Below are 18,722 nucleotides of genomic sequence, written 5' to 3' on the forward strand. Positions count from 1 at the left end.
GTAAGCCCTACCTTGGAGCTTTCCTCAATCTGGGTGCCTCTCTTCCAGGCCTCAGAGAAAATGGAGCTCACCACACTCTGGGACCGGCCATGAGAGGAGCCTGTGTCCACTCCACTGTCTGAATGGCCTGAATGATTAGACTGGGACTCTAGAAGCACAGACAAAAAACATCCACATGTCACCACAGATATTCCATTATGGAGCTGGTAAAGACAACAACTCTAAACCACAGATTTTAACAAATGCAGTCTTGTGAGGTAACATTGTGGAAAACAAATGGAATGAGTTGTGCTTGATTAACTCTCCACAATCTCTAACAGCCATAAAAACATCAATGATCATACACTCTGTTTGCAATCTATTATACTGGCGTTCAGCCCAGATTTCATTAGACGATGAACTAACCAGGTATGCTGGCAGAACTGGAGCCTGATCGGATGCTGGAGGTAGAGAGAGAGGACCAATCGTAAGCCGCCTCTGTCCTCTTCATGGCCTCCTGGTAGTTCACATATAGCTGCTTGCCATACTACACACCAGAGATCACAATGACATAGGATTAATAAACAATTTTGTTGGTGTTTAATATTGAAAAAAACATTTTATTTTGAGCAAGACCTACCTTAGCGATGCGAATTCCATTCACCCATTGGTGGAGGGTCCTGACATCATCACAGCACAGATACTTAATATACTGTGACTTCTTCTGGATTTGTGGATGCTGCAAAAAGAAGTAAATATGTATTTTAACACACTTTAAAGCCTCATACAGTATATCTGTGAAAAACTTTACAACAAGCATTAAAGGATATCTAATAGGCTGCACGTTGTTTGGCATTAAAGCATCTTCTGGTCTTTGAAGAGACAATTTTTTAATTTTTATATGAACCCCAGAGAGGAATAACACTTCATCCACTTCCTACTTATTAAATGCAATCATATCAAATTACACAAATCTAATTTACTTGTTTGGAAGCGATTTTTGGAGTGCTTTTTAAAGAACAGAGGTACTCTCTAATGTGAGGCCAATGGCAGTAAGTAGATGAAGGGACAAGCACTAAATGTGTCTCCTGGGAACACAACACTTTCATATGTTCACACCTCTATTTTAAATCCATATATAGGACAAGAAAATCACACTCTGTCCATGTTTTGTCCAGATGCTACATACTGTATGTGTTGCTTTGAATGTATTTCCATGACACTGTATTTTCAGTTTCAGAAAACAAAAAGACTTTTCCATTCAGTGGGAGACACAGTAATGGATCCTCACCTTCAGGGCCAGGCAGTAGTCAGTGGGAGCCTTGTATTTGCTGCGGTAGTCCTGACCATAATACACGTTAACATGATCCAACTGCAGGAAGCATACAAGATCTCTGGACGCCTGCAGAGAGGGAGACATTGGAGCTAACAGGATGTACTGATGCATGGTTGCCTTACATTGGGGACCAAGGCTGACTGCAGCTGCTACTCTGAGCACGCAGAAAAGTTGTGTGCATGAGGCCAGAATAACTCACGCTGACACACATTCAAGCAGTCCAAGTAATTTAAGCTCTAAAAATGCTGATGTTTCCATAAATAGTGACATTATCTGGTGCCAGTTTGGACTGATTAGATGTATATGAACATGCAGGGCACAGCACAGGAAAAGTGTGTTTTACAATTAATGCTTAAAAGTACATTTGAAGCACATGAAGTTGCTCTAAATGGGATTTAAATAATGCTGCTAAGAGGATCCAGATCTCACTGTAGATGTAGCTTGTGTGTACATGTTTTTGAGGGTAATCAAAATTTTCACAAGATTCCAGCATAATATAAAAGGAAATAAAATGAGAAATTGTAGTAGAATAGCTACCAAATATACAAAACTGATTGCACAAAAAGTGATATGGTCTGCAAATGACTTTGGAGGTGCTAAAAATAAAGCATGTGTACACAGCAATTATTTAAAAAACAAAAAACAAAAAAAACAAAACATGCATGTACTGTTTCCAAAGTTCAAAGTGATCAGACCCTAAACAGGAAATACCACTGAGAAAACTGTGGATCTGGTTCTCATAACCCCAATCTACATTTCCATCATTCATTATTTTTGAATAGCTTGACTGGGTGCCTACAGTGCACCAGCTCAAGCCTCACTGACCTTGGCTTTGCCTTTTGGGACATAGTAGATCCCTGAAGCCCTGAGGAGGAAGTAACGTTTCTTCCATGACTTCTTCCCATCTTCCTTCAGCCAGAGGATACCCTCAATCTCTGGCACGGACACCGAGCCGCCGCAGAAACACTCCTGAAGGGTGCGCACATGGACAAAATTGTATGTTTTCAAGTGGGAGTGGAAAAAATGAAAGAAAAGTCTGTAGTTTGTGCTTGTACATAAATTTACCTCCAGTAAAGCCTCTTTATTCCTGTCAGCCATTTCTGATGTCTCCTTCCGCCCCAACAAATAGTTCTGGAAACGATTGAGAAGAAAGTTGAATAGAGGTCAAAGAGGGGAGGGGGTGGCTCACCTCGTCTTAGGTTAATAAATTATTCACATTTACTCGCTTTAGAGCTTTGACCTACTTCCAACTCTCCCACACAAACACACTCCCTTGTTCACTCTCTGGCTCTCTGGGCTGCGCTGGCACTGAGCATGCATAAACAATGTGTTTGTGTGTATAGCATATGCTTTCAACATTTACACGTTGAATGCAGAGTGTGTTATAGAGGGCATTGAGAAGATGATCTGTGTGTTGGAGTGTAATGGACAGTCACCTGGGGGTTCTTGAACAGAGCATATTTCTCAATGCGTTCAATGAACATGAGCTTGTTGTGGCTGTCTCGTGTCCAGTTTAACAGATTCTCCACCAAGTTCTCATGATCCTCAAAAATGCGCTCTGAGAGGAGAGGGAGAGAGAGGAGAGAAAGAAGATGTGAGATGTGCAGATTTTTTGTGCTGACCTGCAAATGGCAAATGTGCACTTAATTTCCTCCCTCCAGGGTTTTCAGCTTTTTGGGTGGGGCACAACCTTAAACTGTGAGCCTGAGGATTAGTCTGAATTCGCAAACAGTGACTATTCTTAGATCACAGATAATTATAATATATGTTTGTACACCCATGTTGTTGACATTTCTCAAACCAAGTTGCCTCAATGCTTTGTGCATTTTCCATGTCTGACACACCTGTTCATGTGACAGCAGAGCAGACTAAAGCAAACTATAAACAATGTTTATTGGACTCAGGTGTGGTGTAAACTGTCTGAGGCTCCTTGCTTACCCATCTGTAGTTCATTGATGGTTTCCACAAGAGACCAGTCAGGGCTGTAGCCACAGTGTGACTTATCCAGCAGGCTGTCCAGCACCTGCCTGACTGTCTGCCTCTCATCCACCATCATGGTCTTGGAGCTCTCGTCTGACATGTGAACCCTGATCACCAGCTGAGGAAGAAGAGAAAGAAGAGTTTGAGAAGAAGAACCATTTTTTAAAAGATTGGCACCCATATAATCAGATTTCACATAAACTACACTTCCACATGAACTATGTAATGCAATTTTGTCAGATGGCGTCATTTAAGTTAGTCTTAACAATAAATTGCTCAATTAAATGGACTGTGGTTTATGTTACTTCTGATCTAGGTTTATTTTTGGAACTATTTCAGGCCTCTAATTATGCATTTATCCTGTGAGCAGTCATTTTTCAAAGTAAACTAGTCTCTACCATCACCACATTCAGTACTTACAGATACAGATAAATATGTCCCTGGCAGTTCAAAGATTTGTCATTTTTAAGAAAAAAAGTGACTTCAATACTAGACAGATCTAGTCACCTATTATTTAAGAATGCTCATTATTTAGCATCATAGCTGCTACAAGTCTTAATTTAATCACCTTTTACATAATAACTGCACCCATATAGATCTCAGATTATTGTTTTTTAAAGTTTTCCTGGAACAGAAATCTGCTATTGTTACATTGTTATGTGGCCCAATTATCTAACCTTAGCACACATAATATTGCTATAGTGTTCGAGTGTAAACATCATATAGTTGTACAGTAAGGCTTGTTTCAAATACATCAAACTATTTATGGGGATCACAAGAGTCACAATGTCACATATACAGCCAATAATCTGGTCAATGTTTTGGAACCACAAGCAAAAAAAAGTCCTCCGTAACAAGCAAGCTTAAACTAAGCTGAACGTGACACACACGTGCCAAATCCAGCCTAACAGAACTTCAGCTTGTAAGACCCGTCTTGGTGTAAAACCAAATAAAGCCTTCAATTCCTTGACCCCCCCTTGTTTCTCTCCACCCATTGGGACCCTCACATCCAATCACTATGTGGGTGCAGCTGATTGAACAGGAACTTAGACGAATGAGAATACTGGGAGAGCTGCCAGTCTCAGACATGGGGAGTCTGACCTACTTTTTTTTTTCGCAGTGGAGACCCCTAAAATCCTCTTAGTGTGATAGAAAAATAACAATAAACACAACAAAAAATACTAAAGAAAATTAACCCAAAATTGCTTCAACAAGAGGAAATTCTGAAATTCTGAATCTTTCAATCCAACTGCCTCAATGTCATGAAGAGAAAATAAAGTAAACTGTGAGACATACCTGGCTGTGTGAAACGCTGACAAGCACAGCACTAATAATTTAGCACATCACATTCTCTTGTGTTGGCCAAGGGGGTTTTATTTTTTATTTTTTTAGGTACCAGCAGTCTTTGTCTTATCATACTGTATTCACTTGGCAGAGTGCAAGTCTTGCTCTGTTCGTTGAAACACTATTGGGTCTCTACTATTCATTGCATGTAAAAAGGACACCATTCTGCTCTCATTCACAGTGACAGTTTATTCACTGGCGGAAACACTGGTAAAATGGGCTGCCTGTGGAGACCTACACTAGCTTCCCAATGGAGACATACACATGCCATGGCTTTCAATGGAACAAGGCGGCCCGGTTGTCCACTGAAAAATCAGCACTTGTGTTGCCGGTTGGTTGTAAATGAGCCGTTTTGTGCATGATGTGTCTGCATTGTCTTGCAGCGCATCATCTTCTGTATCCTCTCTCTGATTTCCTGCTCCTTCCCCAGCAGATACACACACATATATAATCAAACACTGCAATGACCTATTTTCTCTGCGCTTCACCGCCTCGCTGTGAATGAAGTTCACAAAGAAATGCAGCGTGCGGTGGAAAAATTATGATGTCAGTCAGAAATGTGGACTTTTACAGGCGAAACTGGGCGCACAAAAGGAGAGAGGAGATCCTACCTTTTTGACCTGCGCCTCTTTGATTTTTTCCAGGGCGACTCGGATCTTCTCTGCCTTCAATTTGGCAGCTTGCTCCTCCTAGATGGACAAACGGGAGCGCGGTTAATACAGTTAACATCACACAATCGCAAAAGCCTGGCAAAAACTAAGAACGGTTTTTGATTGCATAGCCTTGCCTCATCCTCTTCATGCATGACTCCTCTGACAGAGAATAAGACATCATGCAACCACAACTTCATTAAATAGTTATCAGCCTTCTAAACCATTTAAACGCACAAGCTCCAGGCATGATGGCGCATGGTGTCATGTGTGAAATGTAATTCCCCCCCCCCATGCTTCAGGTTGCTTACCTGCCCCCTCCAACAAGATGCCATCACTTCCATTGTGCAGGTAGTGAACGAGTGTGTGTGTGCGTGTGTGTAAATGGGTGCGTTTTATCACTTTGAGTGAATATTTGATCAGACACAAATAAACACTGTGATGCTAAATCGCTTCTATTGAGGCATTGGTCCAAGTGTTGCCTCCAATATGGCGCTGCATTCGCTGTCTATGGTTCCATATTGGATTCATATGGAGCTGCAGCGGTTTCCTTTGATCTTGCTTTACAGCAGAAGGGAGACAATAGTAGAAGATCCCCGAAGGGCCAGAGGCTGCGGCTGAGTGTAGGATCACTTCATAAAGCTGCTATGCCCTCCACTCAAAGATATAATGATCACCCAGCAATCATCATGTTCAGAACGACGGGGGGAAAAAAATCCAGATGTCACGTTAATTTAAATAACAACAAAAAACTCCTTAGTTGGCTTCACATTGCAAGATTAAAAAAGAAAAAAACCTTTTCCCCCGCTTTCCACCTTTCACAGTAAAGAACAAGAATTCCACAATAATTCCCAGTGAAGGCAAAATGCAGCCGTGCATCTTCCATCACTCAAAGACGACAGTGGTGGAGCTAGCAGAGGCTGCGCTGAACACAGACTCTGTGACGGCACAGGTTCACTGACACGCAGACATGTGCGCCCGAGATGAGCGCAACTTGACTGAAACCCCAAGTGAGACAGTAGGGAGGACCATGCCCCTCCCCCCTCCCACCCTCTCTTCCTGCTTCCTCCTTTCTCTCTCCCTCTTTCACTCTCTCCCTCTCCACCCCTTTACATCACTCTCTCTCCCACTCTCTCTCTCTACAACAGATGCAGGGGTTTGGGAGCATGCCCAATCGATGGAGCATAATCCCCCACAAAAATAGTAGAACGACGGGTCAACCAACCAGTGAGCCCCGTTCTCAAGACCTTCTACCCTTTAGCCAATCGGGACGAGGAGGGAGACCGTGACCGAGACTAGCCCCCGCAGCTAAACTATAGCGACAAGGATGGAGAGTGGAATTTGGATGAATGAGAAGCTGAGGTGCTGAATATTTGAAGTCATGTGTATACAGACAGAGAGGGGGTGAGGGGTGATACCAACCACTCCTCAAGCTTCTTATCTTAAGAACCCCCCGCCCCCATCCCCTCTCTCTTCTTGACCCAGACTGGCCTTTTTTCGCATGACCCATTAATGCAATAAAACCAACACTCTGTTTTGCCAACACATAGTCAGTAGAGTGTGAGACGTATGTGTGTGTGTGACAGAGGAGAGGTCACGAGGGTTGTGTAGATTACAGCCCAGAGTCACACTGTAGCCCCCCTATAAATGTCAGCGTGACCCCCCCCCCCCCAGCCCCCACATTATTCCCTCTCCACATGACACCTACACCCAGCTTTTTTTTTTATGAGACACTAGTCTGATTCCTATTCCACAGGCGTTTTCCCTTCCACTTTCACACCCAGCCACACCAAAGCCAGTTTTAAAAAGGCTCTTCTGCCTAGCATGGAAAAAAAAAAAAGTCTTGGCACCCTCTCCCTTTGATGTCTTTCCACTCTCTCCCTCACCGCTTGTTCCCAAACATCCCGCGCTCATTCAGTATTCTGATTTGCGAGCGGGGAGCGGGAGGAGACTTTGTGAGTCTAGGAGATCGCGGCTGTAACACTAACACATAAACTCCCTCGCAGCCTGTACGCCGCTGGGTATATCTCCGCTTCCTCCCATTTTTTAAAAAACTGTTCTGCATACACGGACAGACTGAGAGCAGATATGCCATAAACCAATAGCCTTGAAATGGTTTTGCCATTGAAATTAATACCACTGTTTTGTAACACAAAGAGAAAGACAGCATAACTGCCCCTTGAGAGCCAGCCAGCAATGATTATCACCCAGTGTGATTCACTGTTGGCACCCATTATATTCAAATAAATGAAAGGGGGTTTTTGGAGCGAAATCTCAAATACTGTGCCAATGATGGCTAATGGAGATGTTTCAGTTTAGTCTTATATGAATAGTACAAGGCTGTCTTTTGTTTTTAAAGAAAAGAAGACACATGTCAAAAGCTGAAAACATTCAAAATCCTTCATCAGAGTTTTCAAGATCCATAAAGAAACCTTTATACTATCTAATATTAATTTAATTTGTGGTTTGTCTCATATTCAGAGAGAGCTCTTGGGTTATTAAATATAAATAGGATTTCAGAAACTCTGGCCTAGTTAAATCTGGATAAATCACAACCTGCAGCGGCCAACTTTAAACCGTAAATCTGCACACATCTGATCGGCATAAGCTTCGCATAGGAGCCAAATGCTGCAACCAATATATTCGCTGGGAAAACTGTCGGCTGCCAGGTGGTTTACTGTAATGTCAAGAAGGTTGACAATTCACGCTGAAGAAATAGATGTGAAAATACAGTACGTTTCATTCCCAGTGAGAACTTGTACACACAGAGAGGTTTACATTAACAGTTGCACCACTCGCATGCTTTTCTCTCTTAATAAAAAATAGGTAGCAAATCAAAAGCCAGCTGCATGGAGATGTGCAAATCAAACGCTAGCTACATGGAGATAGAGAGGAAAATGAGTGAAGATAAAAAAACTCAGAGACAAAAGGCCCCATGCTGGGGAAAGGTAAATGTGGAAGCAAGTCGGAAAAGACAAGTGTACTCAGTGTATAAGCATGGTGGAGCATGTGCATGGTAAATACTGAAAAATGGGAAAGGAAAAATATCTTGATACTTTTAGCCTGTCAGAATTAGAATTTTATCACTTCTGATATGCTTTAGTAATTTCTCTTTTGGTGTACCCAATTTCCATAGTCAGCTGAGAAATTGTTATCTCTGCCTGCTTTCTTAAACAAGTAAATAAAATGATTTGGTCCGACTGGTAACAGCTGTTTTTTAAAAAGTTTTCTTAATATGTTTTTTCCCCACTAATAACATGCAAAGCAGCAGCAGAGGAGCTGTGTGTTCACACATGAGAAAAAAAACAAACAAAGAGAGAGAGAGAAAGAAGCGAGTGTATTATGAGGAAGTCACCTTGGTCAGGAGGTGAGAAGGCTTTCCAGCTATGCTTTTCAGAATGAGCGAGGTTTCTCGGTCCAGATAGGAGTGCTTGGGGGTGAAGAGAAGAGAGGGGATATATGTGTATAAAAAAAAGGAGAGCAGAGGAACAGACAAAAATATAGAAAAAAGTCAGTGCCAGATGATTCTTGGGAGGCTTATTAATCGCAGGTGTTTTTGATCTGTTTTTTGTATAAAAGAAGCGTGGAAGCGAGAGAAGGTTCCATAAATGGAGCGCTCAGCAGTTGTGGTTGTCATTAGCTGCAGCTGTGGGTAAAGAAGCAATGATTGTGAGAAGTATTTGAGATATGTACAGAGCAGAGTGTGTATTCATATACATACAGTACCAGTCAAAAGTTTGGACACACCTTCTCATTGATTTGAATGGGAAAGTGTGTCCAAACTTTTGACTGGTACTGTATTACTGAGCAATTTGGCTCACTACAAAATCTTTGGTCTACAGCTACTTTCACAAACATACACACATCCTCTCATTCACAACATACACACTTTTATGCTCATGGTAATGTGTATGCATTACACACAAACTAAAGGCTACACAACTGTGGAAAAAAAATGTTAATTCAGTCGATTAAACACTTATCCTGCAATTGAAATAATTGTAAAAGTATCTTAATTTGATAAATGTGTAATTACACTTTAAATGATCAACCGTGCAACCTTACACGGGCAAAATGTCTACACGCATGCATGCACACATACAAGCTCACACACATGCACTTACAGTGGCCCGATCCACTTCACCCTCTCGTGTGGCAAAGTCAAGCTGCCGCCTGGATGTCTTACCGTGGGCCCGTCGCAGTGTGACATGCTGGGGGAAAATCAGGAGGTGCAGGCAAGGCGTGTGCGTGGATAGAGACCACAGATGAAGGAAAGGGTGCAAACACAGATAATGTAAACACATGCAAAGGGACAGGGGGACATGCGATTATGTTATTTGTTTTACACGTAAACCTTTACTTCTCAGCTAAAATTCTGCTCCACTCACCTTTCTTGTTTTCTTATGCAGCTTACTATATCTTGCCTCCTTTTTTTTTTTTTTTTTTCTTAGCATTTTCCCTCTCTTACAAGTCACCTAAACATACATATGCTACGTGCTGTATATCTGATAAAAATTATAAGGGGATTTTACATTTGTTAGAGTGCCAAGATGCTTAGTGAGTGAATAAAAGGAATATAGAAAAAAAGGTAGATGTAAACATTGTAATCCAAGTCACACTTAGGAGCCTTATAGGAGATTACAATGTATTCATGAACACACCATCCAATGCACAATACACGGGCCATATTGTGCATTGAGTCTCCATACACTTAAGGCATGCAGTTTCTTTACAAACGTCATGCTGTGTGGGTAAACATGCAGGATCAGGGCCGGATTGAGGTCAATTCAGCTGATTCTAAGAGAAATAACTTTTCAAAAGACCTGAGAATGATTACTTTGTTGTTAAAAAGTGAAGTGCAGGACTAAATTGAACCTGAATTGACCCCAAACCTGATTCACACACATTTCACTTACCAATACATGTGGAAATGTACACAGTCTGTGGCTCACGCACGCACTCTCTCTTTAGCTGATAATACTATGTCTGTGTGTGTAATTCAGTATCAGTGCTAGTCATACCTCTGTGCTGGTCTGGTTTTGTCCTTGTGTGCTCGGGCTGCTCCTGTCCTCCGCCTCTCCTCCTGTCATCACTTTATCAATGTCCAGGGAGTCCATACTGGACGCTGAGGCACATGCTGAGTTTACACTGGACCGCTGGGACGGGGCTTCCTGCTCGCTGACGGCGCCCACTGACCCCGTCCTCCGGTGCTGCTGCTGCCCTCCTCCGGATGACCCAGACGATGGCCGCCGGAGTGTGGTGGAGGAGTAAGACGAAGAGGAGGAGGAGGAAGAGGAGGAGGTCTGGCGAGCTGCTTCGTCCATGCTGAGAGAGGCCTTCTCCAGCTGAGAGGTGATGTCATCCAGGGAGATGTTGGAGGCCACGGGACGGGCGCTGGTGCTGCCGCCTCGCACCGTGTTGGCCGGCGATGCTCGGGTGCTGCTACTGGTGCTTCCTGTTGGTGCAGTTCAACATTTACAGCTCAGGTGGAGGATTCTTTTCAGAGAGAATACATTTCTTAACATTACACTGAATCCACCACATGTTCAGTTGGATTTCAGGTGTTGTCTTACATCATCAATATTTTATCACAGGGATTAGGTTTGCTTAATAAATACCATGAATAAATTATATCTTTAGCACTTGTGTTTGCTAAAGACTACATTTCCCATAGAGCTGTTGCTTCTTGTTGCAAACAGGATGCTGCTAATTGCCCCCTCCTTCCTCTTCTGTGTTATAACTCTGTATGGGTTTGTTTTCTCTTTGGCTTTACAGAAGAGGACAAACATGTTGGAAGAGGTTTTTTTTTCCTCCATCAGCCTTTTACTGCTTCCGCCCCCTACCTCCAGACATTCCATGTGCTCCAGGAGAAGAGTGACCTCTTCCTGTTTTATTACATGACACGACCCTCCTTTGTGTGGCAGAGCAAGTCCAAGTACAGTGGTTGGTTCTTTACAACAGCTTTATTTGCTCACATCAATTATTTTAATATGTATGATAATGGCGCAGTTATTCTTTTACTGATATTCAATGGGACTACCTCCACTACTTCCACCTCCACTGGTGCCTGTGTGTTTGGTGCTGGCACTGCGTCCCCCGGGGCCACGCTTGCTCTGGCTGCGTGCTGTAGAGTTTGGTTTGGAAATGGTATTGAGCTCCTGTTCGATAGAGCACAAGTCAGCCATCAGGGCATCCAGGTCCACTGTATCTCCTTGGTTCAATGCCTCTGTATGAAGCAACGATAAAAGGTAGAGGAAGAACAAAGAATGGGGTAGGGCAGAGCAGGGAGGGGGGTTAATGATTTCATTATGTTTTCTGTACTGTGTTGTTTTTGTCCTGATCTGAACAGTGGGAATGAGATGAGTGAGGTCTCACCGTTTATGTTGTACATGGAGAAGCGATAGGAGAAGTTGGCCATGTTTGTCTCCTGCCTGAGCGGAGGCTTCTGCAGTGTTTTCTGGGGCCTGCCATCATCCAAACTCTACAAACACACACACACACAAAACATGAAGTGCATATATGCAAAAAAATCGCATACACATTCTGACAGTACAGTCAAAGCACATGATCTAAGCAACTATGTCTGCCTGACAGACTTCTGAGTCTCTCTCTCTCCCCCTCACACACACACAAACAGACTTGTACAAACACACAATACAAAGTAGTGGTGGGAGGGGAGTTGCTAGGATACAGTATAGGGAGCCAGGATTAGCAGTGTTAAGGTTGCTATGGATACAGCTCCTTCCTTTTTCTCTGCTCTTCTACCTGTGTGAGTCTGTGTTACAAAGCATCCCAAAGTGTAGTGTGTGTGTGTGTGTGTGTGTGTGTGTGTGTGTGTGTGTGTGTGTGTGTGTGTGTGTGTACACATGTGTGAGCTTTAACCTGTGTGAGCTTGTCCAGCTCTCCCAGCCAGGCTCCAAACATCTTGTCCAGGTCCTGGTCCTCCTTATCGCTGTCCTCCTCTGCTCCATGGTCCAGCTCGTCATCTGATACCTGCTCCATCTGCACACACAGAGAAATGGCAACCGTGAAATTGTCAGCTGAATTGACACATGTACACACATTCACACACTATCAGATCACACCCACACAGCAGGAGAGAAAAGGAGAGAGAGAGACAGACAGAGAGACAGAGAGAGAGAGAGAGAGAGAAAAAACAAAAAAAAAAACACTTCAGTTCAGCTCATGCCAACCTCATTGCCTGTTACCATGACTACCGCTCATGCACCCCTAGTGGGCATCCTGTGCAGTCTCATCGGCAGAATGCCCTGTAGTGTCTCATGCGCCCTTCACCACTGACACACCCAACACCTCTTCTTCCATTGAAGGGAGTGGGGAGCTTTTGGAAGGAAATAGGAGCGGATGAGCCAATATCAAGAACAAGTGGGTGCTTTTCTGATCCATAAACCAGATCACTATACCAACAGTATCAATAAAACCACACTGAGCAACACTAGCAGGTGGTATTAATAGCTATATGTAGCCAGTAGCAAGCTGGATGTGAGGGCCCAGCTGTGCTCTGTCAAAGGTGATGACAGAGCTCCCTCTACTGGACACAAAGGAAAGTGCTGCAACTGCAACATGAATCCTGATGGATTCTATTCCAGCAGCTCATATCCTATTAACAAAACACCTCAATATTGACATGTTAACAGAAGTAGAACAACTTAATCCTTCTGGACATACGTCAATGATAAGATATGACCAATTATCACAGATATTTAGGACAATGCACTGCTTTTCAACTCATAGCCTTTAAAAGCATGACAAGATACTTGAATTGTGCATCAAGTCATGTAGTATTCAGTTATAATAAAATGTCCTTCATTAAAGTTACAAAAGCAAACAACCTAACCCTTTTGATTGTATACAAGGACACTTAACAGAAGACAAAACTGTAGGGAGAAAAACACAAAAGTCAAGGAGACAGTGAGGATAACATAACAGATAAGACGAAAATTAGTCTTTTCTACAGTCATGTACAGTCTACAGTTCATGTGCACTGCTCACATAGCTTTCCATTTCTTATCATTTCTAGGTCAACTGGCCGGTCTGACTGTTTAGACAATCTGATACGACCCTAACCTGGGTAATGAATAAGCACGCACACATATGCCAGCCAGCACTGACTAAGAATGTTGTCTAATCTTGTGATTCATGCGTCAAGTGGAAGGAAAGCGTGGTCGAGCACAGGAGGAGTCACACCTGGGATGTCTAGTCTTATTCCAGAGAGGTGCACAGTGAACACAGGCACACACACTCATTTACCACACCCTTATAGTGTGCCTCTGCTTTGGTACAGTCCAGTGCCTCGCAGTACGAGCCAGTCAGATGGAATCGTCACAGGTAATCCCATTGATGTTTTCAAGGGGGTGTCACTCCCTCCTCTTATCCACGCTGTGTGGTGTTAGTCACTAGCGGGGACTGTACCACACAAGGATTAACCCCTGTGATGACCCCTGTTCTTTAGAAACATCTGTGTGTTTCTAAACCTTTATGGTCACACAGAACGATCGGTAGCAATCTAGAAGTTATTGCAAGGTAATAAAACATACAGTAGGTGAGAGGCAATCAAACAGGCTGCGGTTAGCAAAGCAAACAGCAATATGATAAGAGTTTCACTGAAAATCGGTCAACTGAACACAAACACACACACACACACACACACACACACACACACACACAGAGCAGTTGGGGGGCGCTTGTTTCGGATCAGAAGCGGTTACATTCCAGACAGCACACGTGTTCTCCTTCTTAAAGTCACCGTTATGTGCTGCCTGTACAAATATGCTCCCCTCTGTAGCCCAAACCTTCCATCACTATTCCAGCCTTTGTGTCTCAACAGACAAGCCAAACCTGCCACTGCTATATATATATATATATTTGTGTGTGTGTGTGTGTGTGTGTGTGTGTGTGTGTGTGTGTGTGTGTGTGTGTGTGTGTGTGAGAAATCACATCTTCGCTCTCATTAACATGTGGGGGAGTCAGAACAGGAAATGGCCAGGATGTGCAGAATTCCTAATTTCCCACATGGCCCCCATTTCTTGGCAGGATATCTCCAGCTGTCCTTCAGTTCATCCATGCCACTAATGGGAGGGGGGGGGGGGGGGGGTGTCGCTTGTGGGTTGAAGGTTGGTTAGGTTGACCCAGTGGTTAACCAGAAAAATGACAAAAATATATGCCATTGTTTCAATGACATCCCCCACCACTAAAGAATCACTTGTCTTTTTGGCTACCCTCAAACCGTAGCTAAATTTGGGGAATTTCTCCCAAATTGAGCCACAGACTATTTGGGGGTTCCCCAGCATGAATACCCCCTGCTGTAAGGCATGACATCATGGCTATCATGACTGGCTGGAGGCAAACAGGAAGAGGAGCCTGCATTGTGTCAGCATATATTCTCTGAGCTGCTTCCATATGTAAATACATGAGAGCGAGTCGCACTGCAGGACTCTTTTAACAGCTGTGTTTAAACAGCGATGAGCCTGCAGTCCTGCACATATACTGCAGTTATACACACAAATTTGCAGGTTGCTGTGGATGCATAATATTTCCAACTGTTTGAAGACTTCAAATGAAAACAGAAAAATGACACACACATACAAAATAAAAGAAAAAGCATGGTGAAAATAACTCTGCTGGTGTCATTCTAATGGATTCAAGAGCTTCAATGGCAGATGCTGCTGCAGGTTTAAGTGAATTACCACAAGGCCCCTGCTTTTAAGCTTATGGAGCATGACCTGAGAGACAGACAGGGATAGGAGGAAGCTGTTTTTGAGTGTGTGTGTGTGCCATTGCACCCCCCTCCTGATACTGCAGGGTTCCTCCCTCTTGTCTAAGCATGACCGGCACTCATCTGTCTGTATTGGTGGCTCAGAGGTCTAGCGTGAAAAGTCAAAGGTCAGAGGTCTTCCCCAGTGGAGTATCTCTCTGCAGCCTTTTTCTCTCTCTGGCCCTCGTAAACACTAGTACAAAGCTGATGCCGCAGTGCCGGCAAAGGCAGATGAGGAGTGCAGAGAAGGAGCAAAGGAGGAAGATGAAAAGTGGGTTCTGGGAAGATTGGATCTCTGTACAGCGAGCATCCGGTGCTGAGGAGGATGAAGAGGTGGAGGAGGAGGACATGTCTATCTTTAGACTAAATCATTCATATCAGAGTGTCATGAGGATTGGAAATGAGAGCGGTGTGAAGACTAGATGTTGAGTTGCTCATGAAAAGAGGAGAACAGAAGACTTTTCCATAGTTTGCGCTCATTATAGCAAACTCTGAGACAATTGCTGACCTACTGAATATGAATAAAATTAGCACATTTTCAACCAAGTGGCTAGAGACATATCAGACCTAAAGCATGCAAAGAAGTCATAGAAGTTCCTAAAAACAGGATTATAGTCTATAGAAAGTAGGTCAGTGATTGAGAATGAGTATCATCACTTGAGGCTAGAAAACAAACCGCCATATTGGTTCAAAAGTGAACTCTCTGACTCCTTGTCACCATTTTCCGTCACACGACTTGAGATAACAGACGATGACCAGGGGCCATTTTGGCGCCGAATGTGACAAACAAATGAAGTTGTTGCAGACTGCAGGCAAGCCTTCGGGTTAGTGACAGAGACATTTGAAGTTCATTAGATTGTATCAGTTCTTGTTGGGGAATACACTCTCAGTAATTGACCTGTGCTAAATATTTGGGACCAAGTCCAGCTTTGAGGCCACCGTCTTTGTCTTTGGGTTGGGAGGAAACCGGAGTGCCTGGAGGAAACTCATGAAAACATGATGAGAACGTAAACACATCAGTAAGGGAAAAGGCCTTGTATCTCCTTGCTGTGTGGTGACAGTGAGAAAAAGAGGGTAAAGGAAGAAAAAAAAAAAAAAACAGGCGGAAAGAAAAGAAAACCACGCAAGTATTTGGGTGTGACAGACAGAAAAAAGGAGACATGACATCATAGGTCAGATTAGGTCTCCGTAGCTTGCTATGCCTTAATTCAGTTTGCATGATGGGGACAGAGAGCTGTTGTTCATTTGGTTCACATTAAGCTGAATCTTGGGTGGATGCACACAGCTGCTGCGATTTCGGGTAAGTTTACAAGTACTGTAATATTTTTTACTTAGAAGTAGATTCATATCAACACTAGCCAGCTGCAAACATTCTGACTGTATCACCCTCCTTAAACATTACATCAACCCAAACACACTCAAAAAAGCACTTTACAGGGTGGTTCTATTTCTACCCAGTTTTTCTTCTATTCATTAAAAAGTAACCTCCTGTATGTGTGTGTGCGTGTCAAAGTTCTGCTCTTTTTCCATATTATTCAAATGAATGTTTGAATCTTCTTCACTGGACTGGCTTACTTTCATTTTTCTAACAACAAACAAAGCGGCTAACTGAATCCACAAAGGGAAAGGATGACAGGTCGGTGATGGCTGCTCTGTTCCCCGTTCACATTCAAATTATGAACTGCTCCCAACATTTGAGTTACAAATGAATCCTTTCATATTTCAATCACACAGGAAGTAGGAGGGCAGGGATGTGGACCAAAGCTGTGATGACCAAGTGGGTGTTTCCATTGAGCGCTGCTAAAATACACTATTCTCGGACCAAATACTCCACCTAGTCATGTTCTCTGCGTATGAGAGCGTCAGTCCTTTGGCTCTCTTCTCCACCTCGGAAAAACTGAATTACACACCAAACTCCAAAACTACCTTTCCCCCTTCTCACAGCTCTCGCCCTTTTCTTTCCGACTGTCATCATAAAAAGATAATTATACACAAATATCTGACACCTCTCTTCTAAAAATATTCTCGACGCATCATTTCATCCCACCGAAGCGAAGGAAAAACTGAAAAAGATGAGTGTGTGTGTGGAGTCAGACAAATAGCAGGACACTTACAGAAACTCAGTGAACTCTTATGGGTCTTGGCTGCAAATAGAAAGTGGGAATTCTTGAGAGTTTAGTGGGACACACAAACGCTCACGCTGGCTCTCCGGGAGCAGATGCAGACAAAGCTCAAACAGAACTAAAACATTTAGCATACCCGTGGCTGGGAATAGCTCCAGACGCAATCATTAGTAAAGGGCCAACACACTCTAAAACGCTGCTGAATTACTCTGGGGAAAATGTGTGTGAGAAACACCGAGAGGGAATGGTGCATGTGCATGACTTTGAGAGGAAGTGAGGTGATTATGTATGTTTGAAGGGTCAAATAGTAAAAGTACATAATTGACCCTTTTATCCTTCAATAGCAGAGCTGCTTTATGTTCCAGTGTTTCTTTAATATAAATACCAGTAAATATCTTTTTGTAAATTCCCTGGTGACAGCTTCCCATTTAAAATCCAGCTGTCTAGTGGCTCCAGAGACTGCTGCTTAATTTGAATAAACAAATGAATGTTCTCATATACTGTATAATGTTTCACACGACCATCTTTCAAGTTAGCTTAGCCCCTGCCCTAAATGTGATGTAAAGACACAGAAGCATATGAAGCAAAATACTCAACTTACCATCTGCTGTGCTCTAAAAAAAAACACAAAATGCATAAATCACCTCACCTCTTCTCTCTTCCTGACCTCCTTTCTTTCCTTCTCTCTCTCACACATGAACGCATCATCTGGTGTGAACTGTGCCTCTAGCCTGACAGACTGTGAATCACCTATTACAAATACATGTGTCTGATTGTCATCACAGCCTTCATGGCCTATGAACACATAAAAACACATTGAAGTGCCAAGTGCAGACATATCATAATTGATGTCACACGGAAGCGGTTGCGTCCAATATACAGTTTAGAGCCCGTCTTGTGATCTTGTTTATGGCAGGAAGGTGCCTGACAGGGATGAACAAAGCATTTACTGCTGCTGTCTAATGCTTCCTTTAAATGCCCTTTTAAATATAAAACAGATACAATCTTATAGTTGTTATTTCAAGGCTCCTATTTTGAGCAAAGTCTGCGGTTGTTTGCTCATTTCCGCTCCCATCCCTTCTTTCCTCCCTTGCCTTGCCTTTTTCCTTGTTGACTCCAGGCTCCCTCCTTCTCTCCACACACAGCCTGCTGAGAAGAGCATGCGAGACCAGAAACTAACGTCACGCCACCAGAGTCAAACAGACATGTGTTAGTTAAAAGTGGAAAGCGGAAACTGACTAAAAAGAAGTCTTTGAACAAGGGAGCGGCTAGTCAGCTAACATCTAACTGGGTGCGGTTTGCTTGTCAACCTCAATTGACCTGCAGTGACCACTGATGTCTGATTCTAAAAATTACATAATGTTGTTCTTCCTGCAACAGTAAACACTTATGTGCTCTATGGCAAAGCAAAGAGATTTCATACAGACATATTACGTATTTCCCCTAAACCTTTCTACTTAGGTGTTCAGGACAGCAAAACCAAAGATTTTCATATGATAATTAAATATAGAATGTACATATAACACTTCTTGTACAGA

The 18,722-nt window shown here is 43.0% G+C and overlaps 1 protein-coding gene across 3 annotated transcripts in view; it reads right to left on the bottom strand.

The window, feature by feature from the left end:
* raph1b (Ras association (RalGDS/AF-6) and pleckstrin homology domains 1b) overlaps nt 1–18,722 on the bottom strand; it is a 39,801-nt gene that overhangs the window by 4,896 nt on the left and 16,183 nt on the right. For all 3 annotated transcript variants that reach the window (XM_053314363.1, XM_053314361.1, XM_053314362.1), the window contains 15 exons: nt 12,172–12,291; nt 11,665–11,770; nt 11,330–11,515; nt 10,311–10,744; nt 9,414–9,500; nt 8,645–8,719; nt 5,251–5,328; nt 3,254–3,413; nt 2,752–2,873; nt 2,381–2,446; nt 2,141–2,284; nt 1,271–1,381; nt 620–718; nt 406–526; nt 12–148 (listed from right to left, as the gene is read on the bottom strand). In XM_053314363.1, coding sequence (XP_053170338.1) covers nt 12–148; nt 406–526; nt 620–718; nt 1,271–1,381; nt 2,141–2,284; nt 2,381–2,446; nt 2,752–2,873; nt 3,254–3,413; nt 5,251–5,328; nt 8,645–8,719; nt 9,414–9,500; nt 10,311–10,744; nt 11,330–11,515; nt 11,665–11,770; nt 12,172–12,291 — 2,046 coding nt within the window. The remainder of the gene's footprint in view (nt 1–11; nt 149–405; nt 527–619; nt 719–1,270; nt 1,382–2,140; nt 2,285–2,380; nt 2,447–2,751; nt 2,874–3,253; nt 3,414–5,250; nt 5,329–8,644; nt 8,720–9,413; nt 9,501–10,310; nt 10,745–11,329; nt 11,516–11,664; nt 11,771–12,171; nt 12,292–18,722) is intronic.

The sequence above is a fragment of the Scomber japonicus genome, chromosome 24 (assembly GCF_027409825.1).
Source record: "Scomber japonicus isolate fScoJap1 chromosome 24, fScoJap1.pri, whole genome shotgun sequence".
Classification (NCBI taxonomy): domain Eukaryota; kingdom Metazoa; phylum Chordata; class Actinopteri; order Scombriformes; family Scombridae; genus Scomber; species Scomber japonicus.